The 19,292-nt window shown below is 47.8% G+C and overlaps 1 protein-coding gene across 3 annotated transcripts in view; it reads left to right on the top strand.

The window, feature by feature from the left end:
- The first annotated feature begins 7,306 nt into the window (after positions 1-7,306).
- The window catches only part of PIAS1 (protein inhibitor of activated STAT 1), a 57,679-nt gene continuing 45,693 nt past the window's right edge, over positions 7,307-19,292 (top strand). Inside the window, exons 1-2 of one of the 3 annotated variants that reach the window (XM_062501189.1) lie at positions 7,309-7,446; positions 12,893-13,279. In XM_062501189.1, the coding sequence (XP_062357173.1) occupies positions 13,148-13,279 (132 nt within the window). In that variant the 5' untranslated portion in view covers positions 7,309-7,446; positions 12,893-13,147. Of the gene's footprint in view, positions 7,447-12,892; positions 13,280-19,292 lie in introns of all 3 variants that reach the window. The other 2 variants (XM_062501190.1, XM_062501188.1) reach the window with 2 other exon arrangements.

Here is a 19,292-nt window from a genome sequence, read left to right on the forward strand (position 1 = left end):
GAATTAAGGCTCTGACTTAAACTGAGAGGCCCTCAACGAGGGAACGAAACCTTCGGACCATTTTGGAGTCCGCAGAGGGGCAGATTTTTCCTTTTCCTTTGCGTTTTGTGCCTCTCTGGGTCGTGGGTGCCGCCTCACAGGAGTGACCCCACGGAAGAGGTGCCCTGGGTGTCTCGCCAGCCCATAATTTCATCCAGGCCCCGCTGTGCCCACCTGCCCCAGCGGTGCCTCCCAACACGGGCACCAAAACGAGCCATTAGGTTGTATTAATATTTCCCCACTACTTAGCGCTCATTAAAATGTGCTTTGCAGAATTTAATATGCGACTTGAAATGACACAACGTATTAAGTGCTTAATATACTAGAAATTATGAAACTATTACAGTCTAAGTAATATGAAATAATTAGAGTGAATTAAACTTCACCGGCAGAATGAGGGAAAGGCTTCAAATCTTTTATTTTTAATTTTTTTTTCCCCTGCTGTTGTTCAGTCTCAAAATAGTCGAATGCGGTAATAACCCCCGAAAATAAACTGTCGGAGTCGGGACTTTTTTATTTTTTATTTTTTTAATAATTAAAGCAGGAAGGAGCCTGTGCTGAATGTGGAATCGGGGGAAGCAGAAGGTCTGCTGGCTGCAGCTGATGGAGCTGCTCTTTCAGGCCAGTGGCACCAGACCTTGTCCCCATATGCCGCTGCCCCCGGGTCCTGCTGGCGCCACACGCGGTGGCTCTGGGGGACACCCAGGGGCTCCTGCTGTCCCCTCGGCAGAGCAGCTCCCACCTCGGCGGGTGCGGGCACCCAAAACCCACCCCAGGAGAAAGCCCAGCAGCGATTTTCCTCCTTTGGGAAGAGCTTGGAGCCAGCACGCGGCTGTTGGGGTTGAATTCTAATTTTTTTTTTTTTTTTTTTTTTTTTTTTTCCCTGGGCTGGGGTGGCCTCGGGAGGGTTTGATGCCGAGTGCCAGGTTTAGGAAGAGGGGTGGGAGCGGATGGGAATGTGCCACTGGGCAGCGGGCGTGCCCCAGACCTCTGCCGCTCCCCGCGTGGATGAGTTTCAGACGGATTTTGGGAAGGAACTTTTCCTGGGAGGGCGGCGAGCGGCAGGGATGGAATTCCCAGAGGAGCTGTGGCCGCTCCTGGCAGAGTCCAAAGCCGGGCTGGGAGCGCCGTGGGACGGCGAGAGGTGTCCCCGCCACGGCAGGGGTGGCACTGGATGGGGTTTAACCCCTTCCCGTCCCACTCCAGGACTCCATGAAGGCGCCGGGAGGTGGCGGCCGCAGCATCGCTCAGCCGGGCGCTCCCGTGCGGGTTTGGAGCGCGTTTCGAGGGAGGTTTTTGGGCTCGTTCCGGGGAGGGCGCCCCTCGGCACGGGCTGAGCCGCAGGGGGAGCAGCGGCAGCTCCCGGCGCCCGTCCCGTCCCAGCCTGGAGCCCTCCCCAGCTCCCGGAGTGGTCCCAGCTCTGTCCCGCGGCCAGCGGGGACAATCCCGACCCCTGGGTGCCAGCTGGACTTTGTGTCCCGGTCACAGCTTCCCTTATCCAGCCCCCATCTCCTCGGTTTGGCCACCAGGATCCCGCGGGAGCTGCTCCAAAACCTTGCTAGAGGCAAGGTAAATAAATCCCTGATTTCCTCTTTCATGCCAAGGCGATCCGTGCCCGGGGAAGCTGTTCCAGCCCCTTGGGAATGAATTCCAGCAGGATTTGCTCCGTCACCTTCCCAGGGTGTCCTCTCGGGATCCTCCTCTTCCTCCTCTCCCAGCCCAAAGCTGTGAGTTCCCGTTTCCTTTTCCCAATCCCAGCGCCGCTGTGACCCTTTGGAGATGATCCCGAGGTCCCACAGGGAATTCTGTCCACCACGAATGTGTTTGTCCAGGGATCTGAGGTGAACCTGGAATGTTCAGGTGTGACCAAAATGTGCTGGAGCTGTTGGCTGCCTGCAAACCCCACCCCCCCAAAAAAAATCTTTTTTGGGAAAAATTCCAGCTGTTTCAGGATCTAGCTGAGAACAAGGTGATGTTTAGTCCTTGCCTTATCTTAATTTTTTTTTTTTTTTTTGAAACCAATTTAATTTGAGCAGTGATGTGTCTGGCTGGCATCCTTTGGGTTGAAATCCAACATTTTAGGGGCAAGTGTGAACAGGACAGCAAGGAGCTGTGCATAAACAGGGGTGCCCAGGCGCGAGGAGATGTGGGTTTAATTAAATTGATTGGATTTTGGGTGCTAACACAACTTTTTGTGTGTTGTTCTGTGGGGAGAAGGCAGCGAGCAGGGCAGCTCTGCCTCGCTCACACGATTACTTTTATTTTCACATGAAGCAAACTCCGCGATTCTCCTGGAAACTTAAACCACATTTTCCCGTTTGTTTGGGATTTTTTTTCCCCCTGCCCCTTAAAAGCAGAAAATACTGTTCCTTTGATCTCCTTTCTCACTCTCAGTGAAGTTGTGGGGTCTGATCCTTTTGGGGGCATTGTTCAGATCTCATTTTGGGGGGATTGTTCAGATCTGATTTTGGAGGGATTGTTCAGATCTGCTCCTTTTGGGGGGATTGTTCAGATCTGCTCCTTTTGGGGGCATTGTTCAGATCTCATTTTGGGGGGATTGTTCAGATCTGATTTTGGAGGGATTTTTCAGATCTACTCCTTTTGGGGGGATTGTTCAGATCTGATTTTGGAGGGATTGTTCAGATCTCATTTTGGGGGGATTGTTCAGATCTGCTCCCTTTGTGCCTTAAGATGTGAACATAAGATTTTTCCTCTCACTTGCTGTTGTTTTGGAGATGTCTCCTCCAGCTTGAGCAGCTCCATCTCCTCACCCTGCCCTCCCAACAGGGGTGCTCCAGTCCCCCCATCTTCCCGGGACACTCCTTCGGGCCAGGATCCCCTCCCTGACCCCCTGGCAGAGCTCCTGCCCCAAAGGAAAACCCTTTGGAAGAGGAGACAGGAGCACTTTCTGGGAATCCTGGCTCTGGAATGGAGCACAGCCTACAGCTGGAAGGGCCATTAGTGACACCTCCCCCGAGCCCTGCCAAGTCTAGCACGTTTTAATTTGCTCTTTTCCCAAGCATTCCTGGATTTATGGCTCCGCTCAGCCTGGATCCAGCACGGATGGAAAGCTCCCTCGAGAGGGTCACTCCACGCCATCACCTTTGTGGGCTCCCTGGAGGAAGCTGATGTGCTTTTCCCTGGAAGATTTCCACCTGGACAGGGGCTTGATGCTGGATTTTGTGGGAATTTGGGAGCTGGCAGGAGATGTGTCTGTGGTGATTATGTCTGAATTTAGGGTCGTTGCTCTGTTGCCAGCTTTAAATGCTTCGTTTTTTTCGGGTAGGATGGATTTGGGAATGTGCTAATTGTGGAGAAATGGAAGAGAAAAGGGGAAAGGAGAAATGGAGAAATGGAAGAGAAAAGGGGAAAGGAGAAATGGAGAAATGGAAAAGGGGAAAGGAGAAATGGAAGAGAAAAGGGGAAAGGGAAAGGAGAAATTGAAGAGAAAAGGGGAAAGGAGAAATGGAAGAGAAAAGGGGATGGGGAAGGAGAAGCCTGGGAGAAAAGGGATTTTCAGGGATGCCTGCACCACTCTGAGGAGCACATTGGGGGCTGGTTTCCAAAGCAAACACCACAAGCCCGCCCAGCTCTGGCTGAGTGATTGCCATAAACCATTGCAAGGGCATCCAGAGCAGCACAGCCCTGGAACCACTGCTAGGATTGGGTCTTACTCCCTTGAAAAAATAAACCTTGGCAACAGCTCCGTTCTCCCCAGTAAAAATTCCCTTTTCGCAGCTCTAATCGAGTTTTCCAGAGCTCTGGTCCAAATTAGAAACTGCACACAGAATATCTGACCTGGGAGATTTGGAGCCTTTCATTTAAAGCAGTACCTGGCTGGAAATTTCCAAATTTCCAAAGTTCTCAGAGTCTCACCTGTGGCAGAGCTGTGGAGTGTCCCAGGAAATCTGTTCCTGGCACAGCAAAGCTCTGCCACGACCAAATTCCTGCCTGTCCCTGCTCCCAGGTGGGCGAGGATGCTCTGCAGGGCTCTTTGGACAGGCTGGGAGAGCTGGGGTCGTCCAGCCTGGAGAAGGGAAGGTTCTGGGAATATCTCAGGGGTCTAAAGGGGCTCCAGGAGAGCTGGAGAGGGATTTGGGATAAGAGATGGAGGCACAGGACACAGGGAATGGCTTCAGAGTGGAGATTTGGGTGGGATATTGGGAAGGAATTGTTCCCCATGAGGGTGGGATGGAATTCCCAGCGAAGCTGTGGCTGCCCCTGGATCCCTGGAAGCGCCCACGGCCAGGCTGGACAGTGGAAGGTGATCCCGGGATTCCAGGATTCCATGAACTTGTGCACTGAGCCTGGCTGTGAAAGGAGGAAGCCACCCCACACTCGATCTTCGTGTCTGGCTGGGCTAAAAGATGCCCAGGAACAAAAACCCCGGGTGGGATTGGGGCTGGAGTGCTCCGAACCGTGGCAGCGTGCAGAATTCCGGGACACCGAGGGTTGTGCAACACCTTCCATGAAACCCCTGGCACGAAAACAAGGCGTAAAAACACCAGATGTGGGAAATCACAACCTGGCTGCAGCTGGGTTCTGTGAGAACAACGGGCCGGGACTGGTGGAATTAGGCTGGGTTTAAATTGTTGGGTTTGGGGGTTTTTTTGTTTGTTTGGTTGGTTGGTTGGGTTTTTTTTTTGTTTTCCTCAAAGGAAACGGTCATGGGCAAAGGAATGGTGGAAAGAATGGGAAAAAGGCTGGAAGTGCAGGTGGGGTTTGGGGTTGTTTTGGGTTTTGTTTTTTGTTTTTCCAAAGGAAGCTGGAGGTGGCTGGGAGCTGAGATGGGATGGAGGGCTGAGCCTCGGAATGATCCCTGCTCCCTACAGGGAGATTTACATCCGGAGCTGACGAGTTCTGGGGATGGATCCCGAGGGATTGATGGAATTCCAGAGCCTGGGATGGATCCCGAGGGATTGATGGAATTCCAGAGCCTGGGATGGATCCTGAGGGATTGATGGAATTCCAGAGCCTGGGATGGATCCTGAGGGAAGGATGGAATTCCAGATCCTGGGATGGATCCCGAGGGAAGGATGGAATTCCAGATCCTGGGATGGATCCCGAGGGATTGATGGAATTCCAGATCCTGGGATGGATCCCGAGGGAAGGATGGAATTCCAGATCCTGGGATGGATCCCGAGGGAAGGATGGAATTCCAGATCCTGGGATGGATCCTGAGGGATTGATGGAATTCCAGAGCCTGGGATGGATCCTGAGGAATTGATGGAATTCCAGATCCTGGGATGGATCCCGAGGGAAGGATGGAATTCCAGATCCTGGGATGGATCCCGAGGGATTGATGGAATTCCAGATCCTGGGATGGATCCCGAGGGAAGGATGGAATTCCAGATCCTGGGATGGATCCCGAGGGAAGGATGGAATTCCAGATCCTGGGATGGATCCTGAGGGATTGATGGAATTCCAGATCCTGGGATGGATCCTGAGGGAAGGTGTCCCTGGAATTGTTTTGGTTGTCCCAGGAGTTGTTTTGGATGTCCCAGGTTGTGTTTTTGGTATCATAAAATGGATTTTGGGTGTCCCTGGAGGCATTTTTGGGTGTCCCAAGAGTTGTTTTGGATGTCACAAGAGTTATTTTGGGTGTCCAGGTGGTGTTTTGGGTGTCCCTGGAATTGTTTTGGGTGTCATAGGCATTGCTTTGGGTGTCCCAGGTGGCATTTTGGGTGCCATAAAATGCATTTTGGGTGTCCCAGGAGTTGTTTTGGGTGTCCCAAGAAGTCTTCTGGCCATCCCAGGAGCTGTTTTGGGTGCCCAGGAGGCGTTTTGGGTATCCCAAGAGTTATTTTGGGTGTCCCTGGTGGTGTTTTTGGTATCATAAGAAGCATTTTGTGTGTCCCAGGAGGCATTTTGGGTGTCCCGAGAGTTGTTTAGGTATCCCAGGAATTATTTTGGGCACCCCAGGAATTATTTTGGGTACCACAAGAGGTATTTTGGTTGCAGAAGCCCCATTTTCTCTCCCAGTTTTATTTCCTTGCAGATGTTTTCTGCCCAGCCCTCATCCCGTCCCTCCCTCTGTCCCAGCTGCCGGGCTCCGATAAGGCCTCCAGGGCTGATAAGAAATTCTTCTTTCTTCTTTCTTCTTCTTTCTTCCTTCTTCTTTTTCTTGTTTTATTCTTCTTTTCTTCCTTCTTCTTCCTTCTTTCTTTCTCCTTCTTTCTTTCTTCTTTCTTCTTTCTTCTTTCTTCTTTCTTCTTTCTTCTTCTTCTTCCTTCTTCCTTCTTCTTTTTCTTTCTTTATTCTTCTTCTTTCTTCCTTCTTCCTTCTTTCTTTCTTCTTCTTCTTTCTTTCTCCTTCTTTCTTTCTTCTTTCTTCTTTCTTCTTTCTTCTTTCTTCTTTCTTCTTTCTTCTTTCTTCTTTCTTCTTTCTTCTTCTTCTTCCTTCTTCTTTTTCTTTCTTTATTCTTCTTCTTTCTTCCTTCTTCCTTCTTTCTTCCTTCTTCTTCTTTCTTTCTTCTTTCTTCTTTCTTCTTTCTTCTTTCTTCTTTCTTCTTTCTTCTTTCTTCTTTCTTCTTTCTTCTTTCTTCTTTCTTCTTTCTTCTTTCTTCTCCTTCTCCTCCTTCTCCTCCCTCATCTGGGGCAGCAGAGAACACCAAGGCTCCACTTCCACAGCCCCGTGAAAAACTGGAACTGGTCCCACGCCCTCCAGGAAAAAAAAAATAAAACAACATTTTATGTCAATGCAAATATTCGGTGAAAAAAGTGAAATAGTAATAATAATAATAATAATAATAATAATAATGACGACAATAAAATTTTTGATGCAAGGAGGAAATCTTAACAGGATGCTCAGTCAGAATCTTGGAATTCTTATTTAAAGGACTATTAAAATGGAAATACTTTCTGAAATGCAGCACAAGTGAAGGTCTGAGCTGAAGGAAATTAAATTCTTCTAAATCAGGATGATCCCAGTCAAGAATCCAGGAATTTTCATGATTTTTGATGTGCAGAACGAAATAACAGGTTCTTAAATCAGAATCTTGGAATTCTTATTGAAAAGATGATTAAAATTGAATTTTTTTTTCTGAGATGCAGCACAGGTGAAGATCAGAGCTGAGGAAATGAAATTCTTCCAAATCAGGATGATCCCAAATTTCAGGATTTTTGATGGCAGGAGGAAATAATGGGATGCTAAATCAGAATCTTGCAATTCTTATTTAAAAGACGATTAAAAATGATTTTTTTTTTTCTGAGATGCAGCGCAGGTGAAGATCAGATCTGCAGGTGAAACTTTTCCTAAAAATCCCATCCCCAGTCCCGAGGTGAGCGAGGGATGAGCCCAAAACTGAGGATTTGGAGCCCACGCGACTGCAGCAGGCCATGAGAACAACGAGGAGTTCAAAAACGGCATTATTGACCGGTGGAAAAACAGCATACATGGAATTTTCAGGTAATTAGTGCGCTGTAATTAGCCGGGTTGTTTCCACATGAGCCATCTGAAATGAGCTCTGCTCGCTGCTGGGGCTCAGCTTTTTCTCCAGCTCTGTTCCCATGACTCAGGGAATGCTGGAAGAGGGATTGGGTGGAAAATGGGGACTTTTTTTCTAAAATGTAGGGAAAGTTTTGCACTGGAATATGTTGGGGAAAAATATTGAATGTGTAGAAATACGTATGTTTGTTAAAATGTATTTAAATTATATTTGATATATGAGAAATAGATTTATAACATATATGTATTTCTATATTGTAGATATATGTATTTACATTTATTTAAATATGTCCCCAAACCCTGCCCAGGTGTACCCAGTGATGTCCCCAATGTCCCAAACTCCATCCAGCTGTCCCCAGGTGTTCCCAAACCCTGCCCAGGTGTCCCCAGGTGTTCCCAAACCCTGCCCAGGTGTACCCAGTGATGTCCCCAATGTCCCAAACTCCATCCAGCTGTCCCCAGGTGTTCCCAAACCCTGCCCAGGTGTCCCCAGGTGTCCCCAAACCCTGCCCAGGTGTACCCAGTGATGTCCCCAATGTCCCAAACTCCATCCAGCTGTCCCCAGGTGTTCCCAAACCCTGCCCAGGTGTCCCCAGGTGTTCGCAAGCCCTGCCCAGGTGTACCCAGTGATGTCCCCAATGTCCCAAACTCCATCCAGCTGTCCCCAGGTGTTCCCAAACCCTGCCCAGGTGTCCCTCACCCTGTCCCCAATGTCCCAAACCATGCCCAGGTGTCCCCAGGTGTCCCCAAACCCTGTCCAGGTGTCCCTCACCCTGCCCCCAATGTCCCAAACCCTGTCCTGGTGTTCCCAAATACTGCCCACGTGTCCCCAGTGCTGTCCCCAAACCCTGTCCAGGTGCCCCCAGGTGTCCCTAAACCTTGTCCAGGTGTCCCAAATCCCTGTCTTGAATGTCCCCATACCCTGCCCAGGTGTCCCCAGGTGTTCCCAAACCCTGCCCAAGTGTCCCCAGTGTCCCAAACCCCATCCAGGTATTCCTGTGGGCAGGTGGCCCAGACCAGTACAAACAGGGATGGGGGACACTGGGGGATACGGGGGGACACTGGGAGCCCCTCCCACCCCCATTTCATCCCGGGAATGCAAATCCTGGGAAAGAAGGAGCTCATTGTGGTGTCCATGGCCATGGCCCTACAGCTGCAGGGCTGGGGACAGGGAGAGACAGGGAGCTGGGCTTGGAATTCTGTAATTCCCGTCAGGGATGGAATTCTGTAATTCCCGTCAGGGATGGAATTCTGTAATTCCCGTCAGGGATGGAATTCTGTCATTGCAGTCAGGGATGGAATTCTGTCATTGCAGAGTGGGATGGAATTCTGTCATTGCAGTCAGGGATGGAATTCTGTCATTGCAGAGTGGGATGGAATTCTGTCATTCCCATCAGGGATGGGATTCTGTCATTGCAGTCAGGGATGGAATTCTGTAATTCCCGTCAGGGATGGAATTCTGTCATTGCAGAGTGGGATGGAATTCTGTCATTGCCGTCAGGGATGGAATTCTGTCATTGCAGTCAGGGATGGAATTCTGTCATTGCCGTCAGGGATGGAATTCTGTCATTGCCGTCAGGGATGGAATTCTGTCATTGCCGTCAGGGATGGAATTCTGTCATTGCAGTCAGGGATGGAATTCTGTCATTGCCATCAGGGATGGAATTCTGTCATTGCAGTCAGGGATGGAATTCTGTCATTCCCATCAGGGATGGAATTCTGTCATTGCAGTCAGGGATGGAATTCTGTCATTGCCATCAGGGATGGAATTCTGTCATTCCCATCAGGGATGGAATTCTGTCATTGCAGTCAGGGATGGAATTCTGTCATTGCCATCAGGGATGGAATTCTGTCATTGCAGTCAGGGATGGAATTCTGTCATTGCCATCAGGGATGGAATTCTGTCATTCCCATCAGGGATGGAATTCTGTCATTGCAGTCAGGGATGGAATTCTGTCATTCCCATCAGGGATGGAATTCTGTCATTGCAGAGTGGGATGGAATTCTGTCATTGCAGTCAGGGATGGAATTCTGTCATTGCAGTCAGGGATGGAATTCTGTCATTCCAGAGCAGGATGGAATTCTGTCATTTCAGGCTGGAATTGGAATTCTGTCGTTCCAGGCTAGGAACACAACCTGAGCCTGCAGGGCAGTCCCAAAACGAGGCGAGAAATGGAATTTTTGGTAAAATTTGCAGGAATTGCAACACGGGAGGATTTGTGCCAACCCAACGTTGGCTCACTGGTGTGAACCCCCCTCGTGTGAGCACAGCCTGGATATTTTTCCCTGGACATTTTTCCCTGGTGAAGGGGAAAACAAGGAAACAGGGACGTGTCACTCCACGGCACTGCTCACGTAATTAACAATTACACGTAATAAATGATTGCACAAACTCATTTGCATGGGCTTTCCATGGAGCCATTGCTGAGGTGACATTCCCAGAACGCTCCAGGATCGCTCCTTCAATTCACATTTGAGTTCCCCCTCTGGGAATTTTCATAAGACAGGCAGGGAAGTTTATTTTCTAATCAGCATTAAATTTTTAAATTACCATTAAACCTGTTTTATTCAGGCTCCGCAATGCCCTTAACATTACTTTTAAACAAAGAGTAAATTTGGATTATTAGGCAAAGAGGGAAAATTCTTGGATACTCGGACTAATGAAAACAACATGTTCACAGATAAAAAAAAAAATGCATATCTGCTTTAATATTATTATTGTGCCTGAACACGGCTTTGAGCATGTGAGTTGTGTGATGTGATACATTTTTGGGGAAGTTACAGAAGAGGAAAATAAAAGAAATGTGGGTAGGAGGCAGATTCTCAAATCTTATTTTACTGCGATATGCCCAAAAAGGGGGGGAAATGTAACTTTGGCAAATTGAGAATTGAAATTTTGGAGGGTTGGGGGAAGTCTTGAGCTTTCATTTTCTCTCCCCACAGAGGTTAAAAATAATAGTAATAAAAAAATTGTAGCTTTAGGTCAGAAGCAGAAAAGCTGGAGGATTGTTTTGGGGCTGTTCTCCCCCACTCCAGTTGCATACCAGTATTTATCTTTTGGAAATAAAAAAAAAAAAAAAAAAAATCCCAAAACTTCCAATCTCCATTTGGAAATGGAGAGAGAATCCTGAGGGATCTGAGTGCTGCCACCGCTGGAGCCACTGAGAGCACCTCTGGAAATGACAAAAAGCTTTTTTTGGCAATAAACCATCATCTGAGCCTCGGCAGCGGGGAGGAACAAAATTTCACTACATGTAAATAATAGTCTAAAAATAGAAGTGCAGATTGTTTTTCTCATTAAGTTCCTTCTCCATCCTCCAGTATATTCTGCACTGAAGAGGGAGCGACGATAAAAAAAAACCAAAACCCAAAAATACCCAAAAATGAAGAGCTTGGGTGAGGTTTGTCCATAAAAAAAACACTGTCAGGTTCGTTTTGAACCTGATTTTTGGAATCCCTTTCTTTTAGTTCTCTTCCTTATTTTAATGCAGCCGAAGGCATTCTCAGGCTGTTTTCTTTACAGCAAGTTTTGGGAGAGGACTCTGTGGTTTATGGCTACGTGTCAAGTTTGATAGTGATATGCCATGATTTAGCAAAACACTTCAAGCACACGTCCACATCCCACTGAATTTGGTAGGAAGTGAAGAAGCAGAGGGAAAGCTGTTTTTGCTGCGCAGCAGACTCATTCAGGGGGGAAAAAAATAACAATAAAAAAAAATAATTGAAATAAAGCAAGGATTTGTCTCCACACAATTTTAGATGTTCTTCGGCCAAATTCTTCCAGCCTGACAGGAACTCATCGATCACATCAGATCACGGTTATGACATGGATTTAATAATTCCAAATTCTCCACTGGGCTGGCTCAGACCACCGAAATAGACGGGCTAATTCTGGGAGCCGTGGGCGTGCTGGAGTCATCTGACTTTTATTTCTTTAGCTATCTCGCCGAGCACCCTGCCCCCTTCCCCAAACCAGGAGAGAAGTCTTCATTACACGCAGGATTCCCTTAATTGCTGCTCATTTTCTGAGCGCTTTCATGAGCTGAACGTGGCAGAACTCCAGGAGAGCAGTGGGCTCCGGAAATGGAAATGGGATGGAGAAAAAACAGGGGTGACAGCGAGGAGTCGCCCCGATTTCTTTCTGTCGGTCTGGAGAATATTTCTGGGTGAAGTGCTTGGAAGTGGAATGTTTGGGAAGGGATGAGAGTTGCTTGCTTTGCTCAGCAGATCAGGATTTCATTTATGTCCCTACCACGAGCAAGGTGCCATCCAAAAAATCTGTTTGTTGAATTTATAGATGAGCTTATATGAATTGTATATAAATATATAAAAAAAGATAACAAATATAAAGATACTAATACATATAAATATATATATATATTAATATATATTAATTTACATATGCTCCTTTTCTTGGTTATGTGTCCTGTTCACCTTGGTCAAAATCCAGACAATTTTATCCTGGATCAATGGAACGTGACACATCCTGATAGGATTCCATTGTCATCCCTATTTACCAGGAGTTGTTTTCTTCAGGATCCCACATAAATATTCTTACCAATAAACAGCATTATATCAAAAAGTTCCTTAAACACATTTGACACCTTTCTCCCACTCTTCCCTTAACACAAACGACCTAATTTTAAATCCTGGGTAACCCTCTGAGTCAAACGTTACAAATTTTAATTCTGTAATTACCGCTCATGGTTATCTTGGAACCCAGCATGCCTTGTTTTAATCTGGAATCGAGCCATTAAAGTTTTATTTTGTTTTTCAATGACCATAACGTAAGCGCTTTCCGAATGTAGGGTGATGGATTTCATGGCAAAGTAGGAAATGTTGTCTTCTTTGCTCCGTTCTGTGCATTAAGGTGAAGGCCAAGGAGAAAAATTGTCATGGTGATCTATATTTATAGAATAACACACGGGTAGAAAAAAGCTGAAATCAAGCTGCAGTGACTTAAAATACTAATATTTAATCCATCCAAATTCACATCTGATGGCATCATCCTGCCAGGCAGAATTTTGGTAGGTCTTTCCCCCTCTTCACTATCTGGCTTGCTGCTGGAAGAACACAAATTTTACTAAAAATCGGCACGGAACGAATACATTTGGATCCCAACTCTGTTGTTTTTGGGACTCCTGAAACACCTGTACTGCTGTTCCTTGGTAACAGGGATGCTCCCGATGACTCCTGAGCTTCTCCACAGTAGCCCAGGGAAATAAAATTTATAATTCCCCGGAATAAAAGCCATTTCCCGCTTGGAGCAGACCAGGAGCAGAGAGACTTCTGAGGTACCCCGGCCCCATTCCATTTCACTCACTCCTAAAGGTCTTAAACCCACCGATTGACTAGCAGGAAGCGAAGCTGTAAAATCGGATTTTAACCAATTTATTTATGACTGCAGGAATGCCTGAACACCGCTTCCCTGCGGCGATCCGGAGCGCGCCCGCAAGGCTGAGGGGAGCCGGGGCGGCCGCAGGGACCCGCGCCCCTCACGGGCCGGGGCCGCACCGCGCCCGGCGAAACTTCCCGGCCGGGCCGGAGGCCTCACGGCATCCCCGGGGCTGCTCGGGAACACGCAGCCAGAGCCCCGGGGGAGCGGCTGCCCCGGGAGGAGAGCTCGGAGCGGCGCGGACCCCTCGCCCTGAGGAGGCACAAAATGGCGCCGCGATTCAAACGCTGCGCGCTGCGGGCGGGCGGGGCGGTGGCGGAGGGGGGGGGGCGGTGTCCCGGCGGGGTTCACTGCGCCTGCGCGCAGAGTCGCAAGATGGCGGACAGTGCGGAACTAAAGGTAAAGCGCAGCTCCGGGTCCCCCCGCGGCGCCGCCGGGGCCGCGGCCGAGACCGACCCGCGGTGAGACGAGCCCTGCTGGCGCGGCCGCGGTGGAGCCTTTCCGGCAGCGGGGGGTGAGGGGAGGGGTGGGTGGGGAGCGAAGCGCGGAGCTGCCTCCCCTCGGCGTTCCCCCCCCCCCTTCCTTTCCTCCTCCTCCTCCTCCTCCTCCTCCTCCTTCTTTGCCGGCCGCGCTCCGCCGGGCCGGCCCCGCCGGTAACCGGGGCAGCGCGGGCGGCTCCGCTCCGCAGCCGCCGGTTCGGGCCGCGCCGCCCCGAGCTGAGGGGCGGAGGCCGGGGGAGCCCCCGCGGGGCGCGGCGCTGGCGTCAAACGGGGCTGGGGAGGGGTCGGGGGAACGGAGCCCCGGAGCCCCGCGAAGTTCTCGGGGCTGTCCGGCGTAGGGAGCGAGCCCCGGGCAGCGGCCGTGGCCGCGGTGACAGCGGGGGGAGCGAGCGCGGCTCCGGTAAATAAAGAACGTCACAAGCAGATGTGGAGGAGTTCCGCGGTGTTGAGCTGGCGGCGGTCCCTGTCATCCTGAGAAATGCGAGCAAGCCGGGCGCTGCGAGCCATCCCCGGCCGGGGGACGCTGCTTCTGGGGCCGTTTTTATATTTTTTTAATATTTTATTTATTTATTTATTTATTTATTTATTTATTTATTTATTTAGGGGGGGGGGGGGTTGGGAGGAGCGGGAGCAGCTCTGCCGAAGGCGGAACTTTGAATTCGCTAACGCGCAGGAAAATCGGCGATTTTGAGGAACAAAATAGGATAGGGGGTGGTAGGCATCCGCCCAAAAATCCAAGGGAAAGACCTCCCGGAATTCTGCGGCTGTGGGTGCAGGCTGTGCCCTGCACACCCTGCAAGGTGTTAAAAAGTTTCGGAGTTTGCTCTCAGTTGTCATAGGGTCCTTAATTCACCTCCTGCCTCCTCCTTTAAAGTTCCTAGCGGGAACGGCACAAACCAGGTGGATATTAAACGTGTACTGTAACAAGCGTGTCAAATGTGTAACATAAACTACGGGCTATGTCAAGTATGACTAAGGAAATACTGGGTCGCTCCCCGGAGGTTTGGTAGGTCTCGGTTTTCTGTGTATCAAAGGTATCGTGCGCTTTCATTTTTACATGCTTAAGGAGCTGTCAGCAGGTAAAGAAAGATCAGATCTCGAGTGTGTTCCGACTTGGGTGGGTCAGGACCTTTCAGATCCTCCTTTAAATCCTCCTCTGGCCTTCGTTTTTTGGCTATCTTCAGACAATATTGTATTGCTTGAGCTGTGTAGTCCTTAAGCCTTTTTTTCTTTTATTTTTTTTTTTATCCTTTCAAACTCTGCTTCCCACATAACGAGATCAAAGGTTTAAGATGCGATTCCAGCGCTGGAGTCCTTGTTAATTTTAGCGTGGCAAATGGAATAAGTGTGTTTTGGTAACTAACTGCGAGGGTTTCGTGGTGCACAGCAGCCAGCTTGGGTTTGTGTGATGCCTTCATTAGCAAGATTGACTCAGGAAGAGTTTAAAGAGATGGGAGATAAGGAAATAAAGTCATTCCAAACCTCTTCATTGATCACTCTTAGAAGTCTCCTTCTTGAGAACCGGTAGAGAGAAATCCCAAATTTTAAAATTTATGTTTGCTAAAGCACCGTTGCTGCCTCAGGGACGTGGAGGGGAAATGCCAGAGTCACAGTTTTATTCTCAATTTCAGTTTTCTGCTCGGGTTATGTACAGAATTGCAGGCAGGGACTGGAGGATGGCACTCTGAAAAGTTGGGCTTTTTTTTCTGTAGCAATGAGAGAGCCTGGCAGTTTGCTTTAAAAAAAAAAAAAAAAGTCATTAATTCATAAATTTGTACTTTGAAGAGCTCAGGACGTTCTGATTTTTTTTTTTTTTTATCTTTAGACTGTACAGAATTAAAAAAAAAGGTGCTGCTGTGTCAGGAAGGAGAGGGGGCACGAAACCTCCTGCTTGTGGTTGGGGCTGTCACCCTGCAGCTCTCCAGGTTCTCAGGTGCTGCAGGAGGTGAGTGCTCCTCAGAAAAATGTGGCTCATGGAAAGCTCTGGCGTCGTGACTGGGGACACTGGGTGTTTTTTAAGCAGGAGTAAATCCCCAGAAAATGTTCTTTTAAGGTTTTTGGGGTTTTTTTTGGGGAGTTGTAAGGTAGCTAAGGGAGGGTTTGTGATTAAGACTCTGCTGTTTGAAGAATGACCAGTGAATTCCTTTAATTATTTTTCACTTTCTTAGGTAGAGCCTTTTATGGCTCTCCTCTGATTAATTAACAAATGCAGATTGATTTCACATTTAACGACCTTTAAAAACTAAAATCAAGTCTAATACTTGGGCAGGGACTCTCTTGCCTGGCCAGAAAAAGTTTGTCAGAAAAACTTACTCAAGTTTCTAAAACTTTGTTGCCTTCCTGTGCAAAGAAACCCTGGGGTTGTGTGTGGGGAGCGTCGCATGTGGAAATTAGGGAATGTGATAGGATGGGTGCTATTGCCAAAGGAAAATTAAAGTTCTTGCTCCCTCCAGAAGAACAGTGGTCAGTCTCGCTTGCCACAATTTTTTCCTGGGGTTTTAATCATGAAATTGCCTATCCCATAATGTATTTTCTTACCACAAGCCTTTCAGCCTTTTGGCCCCGTTTGGGATTGTTTGTTCTGTTGGAGGGGGGGGGAATCAGATAAGATCAAACATAACTTTGCAGATCCCAGCCTTGTGAGGTTACTGAATTCCTGGGTTCTGGGGAAGGTTTGGATAAATTGAAGCAGTATGTTTCCCTTTCTGGGGCTGAAATGAGGTGTCTGGAAAGTTTGTTCTTCTGCAGAGTTCTCCCTCACTCCATAGACTGAGGCATATGTGAATTTTCCTGATCTTAATTACTATTCCTGTCTAATTGCACCCAGACTCTAATTTATCTCAAGGTAAACTATTTAAAGCTCTTTCTAATTGGAAGGAGTATACTTGAGTGATTAAATCTTTCCTTCAATATTTCTTACATCTCTTTAAATTGGTTATTAGACTGTTGTGATGTTCGCCTTCCACTCCAGCATTTTGGAAATCATTACACAGTTTGCAATAATCAATTCAATTAACCACGGATCAAAGAATGAAAAAGAAAAGCTTATGTTCAAGTATTGTCATTCTTGATACTGTCCTAAGAAGCTGGTTTGGAAAGCACATGCTGGGAGGTTTTCTCCTTTGTTCTCTCTCCTTTTAAGAAAGTGCCTTTGGGGATTGAAGAGATCCCTGGTGTGTTTCTTGTTAGACATAATTTATACTTTAAAAATAAAAAAAAAAAAAAAAAAAAAAAAAAAAAAAGTGAGCCAAGAGTTTGAATGAAAATTCATCGCAGCATTTCCACACAATGGTGAGGAAAACAAACCACTTTAGAAATGTTTTCAGTTGGGAAATACCCCTCCCTGAAATCCAGGGAAGCAATTTTGGGGTGACAGGGACAAACGGGCCTGTGGGATTGCATCCCTAATTTTAATAAACACCATCTACCTATTTCAGTGTTCAGTTAGAACTTTGCACTTCTGCATTAGGAGCTCTTTCCGCTTAATCCTTTCATAAATTGCTGAGGTTGTGTGTTGCTGAGATTAAAGTAAATATAATCTACTTTTCATTGTTACCTGAGCCCGTGGATTACATTAATTCATGCTGTAATTTGCTGTGTGTCAGCAGAATTGCATTTTTAACTGATTTTTGGGCTGGGTATCTTTTTTTGAGCTCTTGGTCGTCCACGCTGGGGTTGCAGATATCAGAGGGACAGAATTGGCAGCTGGGCTGTCAAATCCTCAACCCATAACCCTTTTTTTATTGCCAATCAACATAAATAGAGTGCCCGTGTACTTGTGGGTAAACCTTCCCCATCCTGGGAGGATCCGTGGCTCTGTGCAAGTGAAATCATTGGAGGAGGAAGGCATCAGCACCAGCATTTCCTAGTAGTTACTTTTAGTGGATTTACAGATGATTTTTCTTTGGCTTACGAAGGCGTTTAGAAATTGCAGTCAGAAGCAGGTGGGAGATGCACCTTATTTATCTTTATTGCATGAGAAGAATGTTCCTGCAGGGAGGAGAAGTGCTCAGGACTGCCTGAGAATGTTCCTGAATCAAGCACACTGAGACAAATAGTTGAAAACATCCCGTGGGGCAGGGTGTGGACAGCTCAGGTACCTCTGATGTGGAAGTTATTGATAGGGATGGAGCCTCTGAGCGCTGTGGTTTTTTTATCCTGTCCTGCATCCACCAGAGCCCAGGGAGGGCAGACTTGTCACTAATGGCCTTGGCACGGTGGGATGCAGTTCCTGGAACCTCTTCTCAGGGAAATCAGCCTCTCATCAGTTCTCTCTTCAGTGCCATTAGAGTGAAAACCAAACCAGAACTTGGGGCACTTGAGGCTGAGTGCTCCCTGTAATTGTTCTGAGATACCCCCAGCCTCTCCTTTTCCCTGGAGCATCTCCTGCAGTCCTTGTTTGTCCTAAAGCTTGGGGTGGGGAGGGGCTCTGCAATTCTTGTTTGTCCTGAAGCTTAGGGTGAGGTGGGGTCTGATCCTCCGGACCATCTCCTGGAATCCTCGTTTGTCCTAAAGCTTGGGGTGAGGAGGGGCTCTGGAATTCTTTTTTACCCTAAAGCTTGGGGTAAGTTGGGGTCTGACCCTGTGGAGCATCTCCTGGAATTCTTGTTTACCCTAAAGCTTGGAATGAGGAGCAGTCTGATTCTCTGGAGCATCTCCTGGAATTCTTGTTTAACCTAAAGCTGAGGATGAGGAGGGGCTCTGGAATTTTTGTTTATCCTAAAGCTTGGGTTGAGTTGTGCTGCTGCTCTCCATCCCTGTGGCATCGGGCTCTGCTGAAATAATTGAATTTGAAGCAATTGTCCCTCGGGAATCAGCATTTGGGGAGGGTTAATTTTTGGATCACTCCGTGTCCCAGAGGGTTTGTGGCTGGAGAATGGATTTTCTCTCTCGGGGCTTTTCTCTTATACGGGGTGTTTGGTGTTTGGCTCTTGGCTCCACGAGGAAAGAATTTCACCTCCAGACCTGAAGTTGTGTCAGAAATGCCTCTCTGCTTTTGCTCCTGTGCTTCCAGTGTAGAAACGTTTGCTCTACAGGTGCCCTTCTGATGGAAAAATCAGCTTTATCATCCTCCATAAAAAGTGGTAAAAGCCTTTTGAAAACCCCAGATTTCAGGGAAGAATGCAAACACGGCTTTTATGTGGAAAACCTCTCTGTAAATAACTTTGTGTGTCTTGTGTGCCTCAGCCTGCGGTGCCCCCGTTCACCTCTGAGTAACAGAATTGTGCCTGCAAGAATCACAAATCAAAAGTTTGTCCCGTTCTGGGAGAAAAGGGGCAGCGGCCATTTGGAGTGACCGCTGGGGCAGCTGGATTTTGGAATCCTAGCGGTGAAGCTCAGGTATTGATTGTGTTCTGTCACTGGTCCAGCACCAGTAAGTGCTGAGAGTGTTGGTTTGTGCTTTTTCAAGTGGAGGTGATTGGATTTTAGGATGCAGAAATTGCACGTAGTGCCTTCAATAGCAGTCTGTTCGTGGAAACAAATGCCTTTCTTAAAAGCAGAAGCTTTTGCTAGGGAGGGGGGTGAGGAGGAGAAAGGAGCTTACAAAAGACTGCTTATTTCTGTAATTTTACTCAGTGCTATCAAAGCCATTTCAAACGTAGTCGCTGCCATAAAATGTGGCTGTTTCAAAGTGAATTAAACCTTGGGGGCTACAAGACAAACTAGAAGGTTTTTAAACCTTAGACAGTATATGGAGCTGAGGATGGGGCAGGAGATGGGGCCAGTTTTTGTCCTGACCTTGCAGATTTTCAGTGGCAGGCAGAGCCCCCTGGAGCCAGGTGAACAGGGAGTTACTGTCCTTCCTGTGCTGTGCTTCCAACCTTTTCTTCTCCCTCTTTGAATAGATATTGTTGTCCTCCCTGTGCTGTGCTCCAGGTTTTTTTTTTTTTTTCCTTCTCCCTCTTTGGCTG

The sequence above is a fragment of the Cinclus cinclus genome, chromosome 13 (genome assembly GCF_963662255.1).
Source record: "Cinclus cinclus chromosome 13, bCinCin1.1, whole genome shotgun sequence".
Lineage (NCBI taxonomy): Eukaryota > Metazoa > Chordata > Aves > Passeriformes > Cinclidae > Cinclus > Cinclus cinclus.